General features: G+C 36.3%; 1 protein-coding gene across 1 annotated transcript; it reads left to right on the forward strand.

Annotated features, from left to right (window-relative positions):
- Positions 1-2,772: 2,772 nt before the first annotated feature.
- LOC144979712 (uncharacterized) lies at positions 2,773-11,975 on the forward strand. The gene is made up of 4 exons (XM_078926642.1): positions 2,773-2,873; positions 6,363-6,538; positions 7,383-7,458; positions 8,668-11,975. The coding sequence occupies exons 2-4, from the start codon at positions 6,389-6,391 to the stop codon at positions 11,442-11,444; spliced, it is 3,003 nt and encodes a 1,000-aa protein (XP_078782768.1). The 5' UTR covers positions 2,773-2,873; positions 6,363-6,388; the 3' UTR covers positions 11,445-11,975.
- The last annotated feature ends 436 nt before the right edge of the window (positions 11,976-12,411 follow it).

Below are 12,411 nucleotides of genomic sequence, written 5' to 3' on the forward strand. Positions count from 1 at the left end.
ATCATTCATTTGGCAGAAATCTGCAAAGAGTTCTCCATTTTCCTTTATGCTTCCTATCCCACCTTTGCCCATTATTGCTTCTCTGCCGTGTTGTAATCTGAGGCCTTAGCGTTTAAATCCCACATTAGTATGACGATGTCTCTGTTATGTACCTGGCTGATCGTGTTCTAAAGTTGGTCACAGAACTGATCTTTATCCTCTTTGTCTGCTTGGTTGGTTGGGGTATAGCACTGGATGACTGTTACATTTTGAAAGTTTGAGTAGAATCGAGCTGTCAAAATTCTATCGTTAATTGGTTCCCACTCAATTATGCTCTTGTTTGCATTTTTTGTTTAACATCAGGCCCACTCCGCTTCTATGGATGTTTCCTTTGTCAGGTACTCCAGAGTAAATAAGTTGGTGACCAGTAGCTAGTGTAGTTTGTCCTGATGATAGCCATCATCATCATCATCATCATCATCATCATCATCATCATCATCATCATCATCATCATCATCATCATCATCATCATCATCATCATCATCATCATCATCATCATCATCATCATCATCATCATTATCATTATCATCATCATCATCATCATCATCATCATCATCATCATCATCGTTATTCTTATTATACGCGTTTTTGGCGTGTTTATTTTTTTAACCTTCCCCACTGACCGGGTGTAATCCATCCAGTAGACCCCTTCCAGGATCTTTATACAAGCCCGTATTGACACCATGAGTTAAAACTCAACGTATTCCTCAAGATAGTTGTATTACACAACATAGGAGAAATTGACTGTATTCATTATGACATGGACATTGGTCACTTCTGCTTTGTTTTTTTTTGTTTTTCGCACCCGTTTCCCACTGACTTGTATATTACACCCGTACACTTTAAAGGAGGAAACCATTATATCGAGGAACTGCCCAACTTTTTGTTATGAAAGTTTAATAATAAAAAACACGTTTTAATCAATATAAATAGAACAAGAGGGTTATTTAACCCTTTCCTTACCAACCATTTTCAGAATTTTCCCCAAAATTTCACATCCATCCAACACAAAAAAAAAAACTTTTTTTTTTTTTTACTAAAACAGAAAAGCAGCAAATACATTCTATGCATAATATTGATCAACAAAATGAACTCTATCAACATCACAGTGTCATGTTATTATAGCTATAATAAAACATATTTCTTTAAATTGTGTGATTTACAAAAGAAATCTGAATGATAAAAGTGCTGTTTGGATCGTAACGAATGTGACGATTTTCCTAAGGTTGGTAAGGAGAGGGTTAAGATCATGATGAACATGAATGAGTTTTTATAGTTTCTGAAAATTGAATTACAAAAGTGGAAAAATAATCAACTTCAGATTTGATTAACAGGAATGGATAGAATCCTAATTATTTTGCAGGTCTACCGAGTGCTTATACTTTAATCATCTTAATCTAACAATTAACACAAAGGAATGTTGTGTGGTCTTTGCAGATTGAGCGATGGCGTTTCTTGCATTAGGTTTTCGTTTTTTCTGCCTTTCTTCGCAGGGCAAAGTCCACACATCTCTTTTTGTTTGACAGGGTCTGCTTCAATTCGAAGTGTCTTTGCATGGCGTTGATTGAGAAGTGGCTGCAATTGAAGTGGAAGAAGGCAATATTGTTTCTAACACGGTTTCAATATTTTGTTTGATTGGAAGTTGGAGTGAGGGGATAGTTATTGAGCGTCGTTGAATCTGCTAAATACACAGTTGGCGACCAGCGACCAACATTTATGTTGAAAAGTTTTCTGTTGTCCTTATACGACAACTTGTCACTTGGGAATCTAATTTTGAAGATGACTCTGGTGGCAATTGAACTCAAATCTAAGATAACAACGACCACTACCATATCATCACTACCTACTACAACGGTTGCAACCATCACCACCACAACATCATCACTACTATTACTACTACAACCACCACCACATCATCATCACCACCACTATTACTATAACAATTACCATGCACCACATCATCATCACAATCATTGCTACTACAACAACCACCCCCACATCATCATTATTACCACGACTACTACATCCACCACAACAACATCATCACTACCACGACTACTAGAACCACCACCACTACCACCTTCACATCACCATCATTGCTACCACTACTACTACTGCAATCACCACCATCACATCGTCATCACTACCATGACTACAACAACCACCACCACAACATCATCATCATCACAACCACTGCTACAACCACCACCAGCACCACAGCATCATCAACACCACTACTACTATAACCACCACCACTATATCACTACGACTACTACTACGACTACTACTACTACTACTACTACTACTACTACTACTACTACTACTACTACTACTACTACAACCACCACATCAACATCATTACCCTTACTACTACAACCACCACCACCACATCATCATCACTACCAATACTACTACAACCACCACCCATGATCACCCAGCGCCCGATCAAACACATAAGATTAGATAACCATTCAGTTATGTGATATTTTACTAAGCATAGCGTATATGGGTGTAATCCACTCATCCAGTAGTTTTAAGATGAATATTTTTTCCTATATGTTAAGTATACGGTACACCCAGTCAGTGGGAATATGGTATCAAATAGTGGGGAAAGGGTTAATGACGTTGTTAATGGTAATGATGTTATGCGAGTAAAATAATCAACGAAGTACGCACAATTTTTTAAGAAACTGCATATGACTGCTGAAATCATCAACTGCTTCCGCTCTGCATAAAATCATGAAAATCATGAAAATGGAGAACAATGAGAAATGACTGGAGAATAAGAAATCAACGACTTTTTCAATTTCAGTTTTATAGTTGCAGTAGATAAGGTAAATGTGACTAGCTGTTGAAAGATAAACAAGCTAACTCATGTGGTGGTGATAATATAACAGAAAAGCAGATGACTTAATTGCATTCATACAGTACAAAGTTTTACAAACACCAGACCAGAGCCACCGGTTCTCCTTCTACTTCTAGATCTACTTCTATTCGTCTTCAAGTCTCATCTCACTTAGAACAACATTATAGTTATAGTCACTCACAGAGACCCTGTCTGTCTTTAATCACACGAGATTAAAGACAGCTGGTCTGTGAATAATCACAGTCTGGCTGCTGATTAATATGGCTGCACTGAGCCAGACATGTCTGCCATTTCATTCATAAAGTTGCAGATACCAAATAATGATGAAAGGTTATACATAGACAACTTTTTTTGGGAGACCTTCCGAAAGCTCCTAGCGCTAGCATTTCTTTCAATTTGTATTATCGCTGTGGATCTTTTGTGAGGCGTTTATGTATTCTGTTTGTCATCATAGAAATAGAAGCATTTTAATTTTTAAAACTCGAGAACAAACCTTGAGAGATTTGTGAAAGTTAAAAATTTCCCAATTTGTCCATTGTTTTGATTCTCGGTCCATTGTTTCGATTCTCGGCCGCCATTTTGATTTGTGAAGTATTGAAAGGTAGTGTAAAGCAATCCTTGGGGTTTAAAAAAAAAATAGTATTAGGGTTAGCTCGAGTCGGAGGATTTTTTTTCTTTTAGGATTAGTCATAAGTCTTAGCAAAGGTGCTAGGGTGTTTGTTTTTCCTATAAGGGTTAGTTAAAGGTACTAGGTTTTATTTTTTCTTAGGATTAGTTGAGGGAATATTTGAGTTGTTTCCCTTAGCACTAGGAGCTTTCGGAAAGCCTCCCCTTTTTTAAAACTCTTTCTTTTAAAAGTTCTTTTAAACATTTCTCCACATTCCAGAATATGGAAAGTTTTGTAATGCACATTGAAATAAGTAAAGTTCAAAAATTATTTATGAAATCATAAAATTAACCAATAATATAACTCAGTTGATGGATAGTAGGTTACTACTATATACACACAATATGCGTCGTCAATATATGTAGATGTCGTGGCTGAATGGTTAAGTCATCTGCCTTGGAAGGTTTGTTGGAATCGACGCTGTGTGTTCGAATCCTGGTTCCGTCACTTTTTCTCTTTTTTTTTCTTCTTTCTACAGAACGTTGCAAATAAATCTCCCATCCACCTCCACCCCTCTTCTTTTACTTTTAAATCTTTTTCTCTCTCTCTTATGGTTCCTTTTATAGAATATTGCAAATTGTCACATTTGTCCCCACTTCGATCTCCAAAGGTTTATACTAAAAGAATAAATAATTAAAAAGTAAAGAACAAAATTCAGAGGGCGATCAAATTGTCACATAGAAGGAAAAGGATAAATAAAAATTACAACAATTTTAAGAAATTCATGCTCAGAGACGGAACAAGGCCAAACAAAAAAAGGAGAAAATAATAGACTGGCTCAAAAGCAAACAAAAAATTCCAAAAAAACAAGAGTTTTGTTGTTATGATTTTTTTGATTTGTTTTTAGGTCAAATTTTAAAATCTCTTTCTCTAAACCGGTATGTTAATAAATAGTAGCTTGTGAGTAAATGAATAATAATAATAGTAATAAATATTTGTGGAGAAAAAAAAACAGAACAGAGCAAAATATATATTGAATTAAAATTGAACGATAATCTCAGACATAAAACAATTCAATTAATTAAATAACTCCTGCTCAGAATAAAAGGGAAAACAATTAACATCAATTTGGGAAGTAAAGAGAAAAGAAAAAAAGAGGGAGCGAGCAGATTCGAACCAGTGCAGCAAGAAAACGAACAAAATGAAAGGTGGTCTAACCCACTGAGCTTTCTATCCACACTGCTAGCTGTGTCTATTCAAATTCATATATGAGTAGGAGCTAGGTAATTTTCCACCATCTTTACTTCCTTGTTTTGATAGCTGTTTTCATCTCTGAATCGGATAATATGTTGTTGGATTTAGTTTTGTGGAAGTGTGATAATAAACTGTTATTTTTTATGAGGAAGACTGTCCAATATTGGGTCAGTTTTGGGGCGAACAACACCTAGACATAGGGATTCGTCTGGCAAATAAACAAATCCCTGGCCAACATCAATATCCGGCAGGTATCTTCCAATAATCCTTTTTCTTTATTGGCAGACATGTCTGGCAATAACGACAGCCATTCACAGATGCCTGGCAGATACTCAGATTACATTTATGCAAAATGAAAATGCCAGACTAATCGTGGAAGTGGAAATGGAAATGAAAAAGCCAAATAATCTGAAAAAAATTGTCAGAAGTTGTAATTTGTGTAAAAATCAAAATGATGATTGTGATTATTTACACCAAAAGTAAGTTATCAGTTCTATTCTAAAATGATGACATGAATAGATCTTTTGTGAACAATAAAAAGGGGGAACACAAAATTAATAGATGGAACCTTATATTGCACTGCTCCAACAGTGTGGAATATTCTGCCATTCAATCTGCTCTCTATCTTCACTGATTCTGATGCAGTTCTTAAAAGAAAATTAAAAAGTCATCTCTTTCTGTTATATTAAGATGGTATGTAGAAAGAACCAATTGGGCATATTATTTTTATTTATTTAAAAAAAATAAATTAAAGTTGAAAAAGAATGGATAAGCAATCTTCATAATATTCAACAGGTTTCATTACATCATTTTTGTGGTGTCACCTCATAGAACATATTTACCCTGATTTACATTTTTTTAAAATAATTCTGTATTCTCATCTGCTTTAAATGTTGTTGATAATATGATTATTAAAAATAAAATAAAATTTAATGATATATATTGCATGCCATGTATATTGTGCAACTAGAGCTATATTGTATGGGCAGGCGCTATTTACATTAAATTATTATTATTATTATTATTATTATTATTATTATTATTATTATTATTATTATTACTGTCGATTACTCACAGCACTTTGTGGTCTTGAGCAGGTAATCTTGCCCTTTCTCACTTTGCAGCACTCCACTGCTGCTGACTCCTAGGTTATTCCAGTCTTCTCTTGGAGTAGATCAGATTCAGATGCATACCTGCCAACCCTTCCGCTTTTGGCGGAATCATTCCTAATTTCATTCTTCCTTTTTGTACTATTCCGCCGCTGTCTCTAAAATTCCGATTTTCAAAAAATGATGATAATGGTAAGAATAAAAAACAGCAAAGCAAAGAGAGAGAGAGTGAGAGAGAGAGAGAGAGGGGGGGGGGGGGGGTGGAGGAGGTGAAATTCCTATTTTTTGTCTCGAATTCCTATTTTCAAGCGTTCTGATTCCACTTTTGGAATGTGAAGGGTTGGCAGGTCTGCAGATGAGATGTAAATGTTACTGCTTGGAGCTCAAAGAAATAGATAACAATTATAAAAGACCCAAGAGAGTTATTTACCCCCTGGAGATTGAATAAAGGGAATTATATTCTATTTATTTATAATTTATTTTGAAGGAGAAGAGAGTTCTTGACACGCCAATATGGAAGCTACTCCGACTATAGCCAAGTTCATGCCTTTGAATCAAGCCCAGCCTTCTCACTTGGATGCTGTCGTTAAAGAGGAACCAGTTGAGGATGGAGACTACGGCCTTCCATCGACTTCTCAAGGTTTCAATGCTCATAGAATTGAGGTAAGAAAGATAGATTGGGCTTCTTTGTAGTCTTGTGGTATGACTAGCTTCTGAGGGTTTCAATCTGGCTATAGGCATTGCAAAGTTGAGTCCTCAAAGACAAATAAAACATCATTAGGTACATTTAGCATGATGAATATCTATGAAAATGAACTTTATAAATGTCATGTTTGTATATTTATTTTAAAGTTCTTGAACCAAAAACAGCATTTTTTTTCTGTAAAAAAAAATAGAACGTAATTGCCCCTTAAAGGGGTTATGTTGTGAATATCAATAATATTTTGTTGTCCATTGCCAACTGTTAATTTAACATCATATTTATTATGACATAGATTGTAAACGTATCTGTATATAATTTTTCCAGAGTTTCTTTTTAAAGAAACATTGAGAGAAGCCTTTCTTTTTCAGCTAAAAGTTATTGGTTATATGGAGTAATTTGTTTTTAAGGCAATCTGTTGTTATGGTAATTTCTCCAAGTGGTATCAAAAATTGCATCTCAGTAAATTTTAATGAAATTCAAATTTATAAGTTATAGTCACATGGATGGGTCATGATCCAGGCACAGAAAAATTTCCTTCTTTTTTTTGTGACCAGTCATTCTCACCCCTGAGCAGATTGTCCACTTTCATTGGCCATAACTCAGCCAATTTCTTTTTACATTATTTTTTAAAATGAAATAAACGACAACATGTAGAAAAATATCTTCTTTTTTACACTCTATCAGTAACCCAATTCCCATATAATAGGTCATGTGGACCATTTCTCTAGAATGCCTCACACATACGATAATTGTTATAGAGCAAAGACAACAATATCATCCCAGGTTTATTGTTTATTGTTTCAGGAGAACCACCAGGATATTCCGGGGCCATCAAGCCGTCAAATTGTCACTGAGGAGTCTTATCAGGATAAAGAAGAAGGTATAAGAGTAGTAAATTTGTATCAGATTTGCTATAGGAGTCCTTCAGATCCAAGAGGCAGTGTGGATTTTCTGAATTGAATTAACAAGTACAACTTGAGCATTTAAATAGCTGTAGCAACTAGACATACCCAAAGCGCTTTACAAAAAGTCCTTTGCCAAGGGCAACGCGTAACATGTAGGGCGTGACATGACTCCTTTTAGGTGATAGTACAGTTTATTTCTGACTGAGACGTTGGTCGTTGTAATCTGAGTATGGTGAGAGAATATGAGTCATGAGCCTTTTCCAGAATGAGACTCAAACCCTGGACCTTCTGGTCGTAAGGAGAATGCCATTCCAGTTTCCATCCATCTGATTAGATTGAATTTGAAGCTTTTATAATTCCGACATTGACTCTATCACTGAGCTGTTGTGACCCCTATCAGACTTGCCATGCTTGCATTCATCCATATTTTTTTATGGATATCTTTAGTTTTATGACAATTACTTAATCGCTTGGTCTTTAAGTATCATATTTTATGATGGAAAGGAAGATAGATTTTAAAAAGACAGGTCATAGTTATTGTCTGCAAATTCTTGAATACACATTTTCTTTAAAAACACTTTTAACAGCGTTATTTTCCAAAATTGTTTGTGAGCTTCACCCCCTGAGCCTCCCTATGTGAATCTATCCCTGGACCCCGCTGGGAGCCTTTACCGGGACCTCAGAAACTGGGGGAAAATGTTCCTTACTTTTTTAACTTGGCCGTTTGATGCACTGACTTCCTAACCGATATGAATTGTACAAAAATTTGATTCAAACACGTCAATACGTGTTCTGATGCGGAAAATCTTTGTCTTTTTTTTTTGTCAAACATGACACAAATTCTTTTGTCACAACCAATGTCATTTGCATAGGCAGACATGCCTACTGTTACAAACAATTTGTAGAATTACGAAATTTTGGCTCCAATCTCAGAGCTTTATGAGCATCTCTTAGTCATTAACACTTATTGACAATGACAGTTGATGTCAGACTACATCGTTTTAAAGATTTTGAAGTGTTATTTAATCTTTGTGAGTGTAAATTGTTGATATTTAAATTTAACTTTTTAGCAACTACATTATTTATCTCCCTAAAAATGATGAATTTTTTAATTTTCAAGTAGTCGGGTTTACATATTGATATGTGTATTTATTAAATCTTTTTTTTTTTTTTGGTCATTCCAGCACCAGATGGTAATCCTAGATCCTATGAATGCTCGTTTTGCAAGACCACGTTTACTTGGATCTTCACTCTTAAATCACACATGAAACTTCACACCAAAGAGAGGCGGTATCGGTGTTCCCTTTGCAAGAAGGCTTTCATTTTTAAAAATTCCTTGGATAAGCACAGGAAAGTTCACATTGGCCAAAAGTCGTTCATGTGTTCCATCTGCTGCCAGCTCTTCTCATGGAGCTGCTCTTTAAAGTTGCACATGAATAAAGTTCACCCTTATGAAGAGCATCTGAATAACAGTTCAAACAATACCAGATCATTCCACGGCAGTGCAGAATCGGATAAATCAACTTCGAACCATTCGCGAAGAAAGAGATATAGAATACACTTACGACGCCAGTGTACAGTTTGTCACAAGGTCTACTTCAATGCGTGTTCGTTAGAAAGGCATATGCGAATTCATTCTGGTGAGAAACCATTCAAATGCTCTTTCTGTGGCAAGGCGTTTAGTGATATAACTGCCATGAAGAGACACACAAACTTGCATCTTGCAGCTGACAATTCAAATGTGACAGACAATGTAGTCAACCCGCCTAGAAAGAAAGTAAAGAGAGTTCCTCAGGAGTGCCCTATTTGCAACAAGGTTATTTGTGATACAAACTCATTACGCAGGCATATGTTAGTTCACACAGGGCATAAACCTTTCGTCTGTTCCTTATGTGAGAAGGCATTTAATGATCTTACAGCTTTGAGGCGACACATGACAACCCACACAGGCCACAAGCCCCATATTTGTTCAGTCTGTGATAAGGCATTCGCCGAGGCTGGATATTTGCGTGATCACATGATGGTGCATTCCAATATAAAACCGTATAAATGCATCGTTTGCCAAAAAGCTTATGGTGTGTTGAGTGTTGCAAAAAAGCATGTCAGGCGCCACCCAGAAGGAAAGGATTGTGCTGACCCTATGGAATTTATTGAACGAATACTCATGGAAAATTCTGATCAAGAAGCTGAGTGTAAATCGATCCCTCAAGAAGGAGATAGAGCTGATGACGGTGAGACTGGGGAACATGGTGCAAACTATAATATCAAAAGTGAGTCTGAAGAAGAAAGTGTAAATAATTTCAAGAAGACAAATCAAACTGATGATGAAATTGTAAATAACTTTGCAGCTAACCAGGATGTAGACGGCGGTTTGAATGAAATTCCAAAGGGATATGAAGAAAAGAATCTGGGTGATCAGAGCAGTTTAAGAAACATTGTGAAAGTTGAACCTGAGGATTCGACAGAGGATGAACACATGGAGGATGGCCGATTAGACTTTGGGAAATTTACAGAAGAAAATGGCGGAGACTCCACGGCGACGACGTCGTCAGACTTGGCTTCTTATGTAAAAAGTGTTCAAATTGAGTGTCTGATTTGTCATAAAATGTTTGAGACTCAAGATTCATTACAGAAACACATGAAGCAACACAACGAGGACTTGTATGTGTGTTCGATATGTGACAAAACTTTTGCGACACAGGTTTACATGGAGACACACATGATGACACATACAGATGTCAAGCCTAACACCTGTCCTATCTGTGGAAAAGGATTTACAACGCCAGGTTCAATGAGGAGGCATAAGCGTCTCCATTCAGATCATAAGCCTTGTAAGTGTACTGTTTGTGGTAAAGGATTCATCAACCGGTCCTATTTGAAGAATCACATGCTGTCCCATACTGTAGAAAAACCCCATAAATGTGAAGTTTGCTCCAAGACCTTCAACAGTAGATGTCACTTGGAATCTCATATGAATGTTCATTATGCAGAGAAGCCGTTCGCTTGTACGATGTGCGAGAAAAAATTTAGTTCTGAAAGGCGATTAAAAGCTCATATGTTCAAACATACAGACGATTCTCCTTTCAAATGTACGATATGCTCCAAAGGTTTCGGAACGGATCACGAGGTGAAATTGCACATGATAAGTCACTCGGATGTGAGGGAATTTAAGTGCACCATCTGTCCAAAGGCTTTTAAAACACAGCGCGTGTTGAAAAATCACTTAGTCACCCACGCCATAGAGAAGCCATTCCCATGCGAAGAATGTGACAAGAGCTTCAACAGTCAACACGAGTTGACCACACACATGAAGCGACACACGGGTGAGGATCTGTATGAATGCGACATGTGTGATAAAAAATTTATCAGAAGGGTGGACATGACAAAGCACTCAAGAATCCATACTGGTGAGAAGATTCATATTTGCCACTTTTGCGACATGAGTTATAAGGAGCCTCGGTACCTGAAAAATCACATCAATATGGTTCATTTGGGTCAGTTCCCTCACAAATGTGCACACTGCGATAAGGCTTTTGGTGAGAAGAGTTTCTTGAAACAGCACGAAAAGGTTCACTCCTCGGACAAGTACGAGTGTTTTCTCTGCAAGAAACAATTCAATAGGAAATTAAATTTGGAGTACCATATAAGAATTCACACAGGTGATAAACCATTTCAATGTTCTCTATGCGACAAGGCTTATATTTGGGGTAATGAACTCCAGGCTCATATTAGAACCCAGCACACCGGGGAGCGTCCTTTCAATTGCCCGATTTGTGGAAAGTCGTTCAGCGTGCGGTACCACGTCACCAATCACATCAAAAAAGTTCACACTGGGAAAACATGTACGATATGTGGGAATGAGTTTTCCACAAGGCGAAAGTTGAAGGCTCACATGAAGGAATTGCACCCAGGAGTTGAAGTTACTGAAGCTGCTGCAGCAGAGCAAACTGAGAAAGCATGAGTTGGAGCGAGAAACTAAAGTTTTTCTTCTCATTCTGTCAATTTTTAGATTTCTAATGATATAGTTTTTGCAATGTTTATCATTTGTACAAGGCTGCCAATGAGAAATGATCTCATTTTATAATGTCTCATTTGATGTCAAAACCAGGGAGTGGTTCTAAAGTTTTGTTTATGAATTTATTTTGTATTTATTAAAGTTTATTTATTTATTTATTATTATTATTATAATTATTATGATGATTATTATTATTGTTATTATTATTATTATTATTATTATTGTTATTATTATTATTATTATTATTATTATTATTTATTAATTATTTTTTTAATTTGTTGTTGTTGCTTGTTATTGGTTCCAAACATTTTGTTGATGTCCACTACATGGCTGTCTGATTTTGTGGAAGTGAAAAATTGAAAAATGTTCATTTTTACAGTGGGAGAATGCGCTTGTGGTCGGCTTCATCATCATTCTTCCTGTGGGCCCTTTGTTGTATGATCAATTAAATCAGTATCTTCCATTGTGGGCTTGTGGCTGGTGGGTGGAAAGGAGGGGGGGGGGGGGGGGAGGGAGGGCTGTCATCGGAGGTCAAGCAGTCCTTTCTGCAGTTGTTTACAAACCAGATAGGGATAAAAACTAGGCTGTTGGTTGGGACTCAAGTAACTTTACCGGGCACATAAAAATTTAGTAGAAATGTGATTTTTTGGCTTCAACTGCTAATTGAATCGACTTAATTGATTGAATACAATGAGTTCAAAAAGAAAAAAAAATGGTGCCAGAAAGCATCTGTTCAGGATTTTGAACCGATATTTAATACTGCTTTGGTAAGTTGATTTATTAAATGACTAATGATTTTTAGCTCTGAAAACTGTGAAATTTTATCAGTTCAAGTTGAGAGATCTGTTTTACAAAGTTCTAACTCTCTTGATAACGGCATTGTTTCAGTGATTTTAATGTGTTATTTATTTTA

This window comes from Berghia stephanieae, chromosome 9 (genome assembly GCF_034508935.2).
Source record: "Berghia stephanieae isolate SIO BIC M18660-M18661 chromosome 9, UCSD_Bste_1.3, whole genome shotgun sequence".
Lineage (NCBI taxonomy): Eukaryota > Metazoa > Mollusca > Gastropoda > Nudibranchia > Aeolidiidae > Berghia > Berghia stephanieae.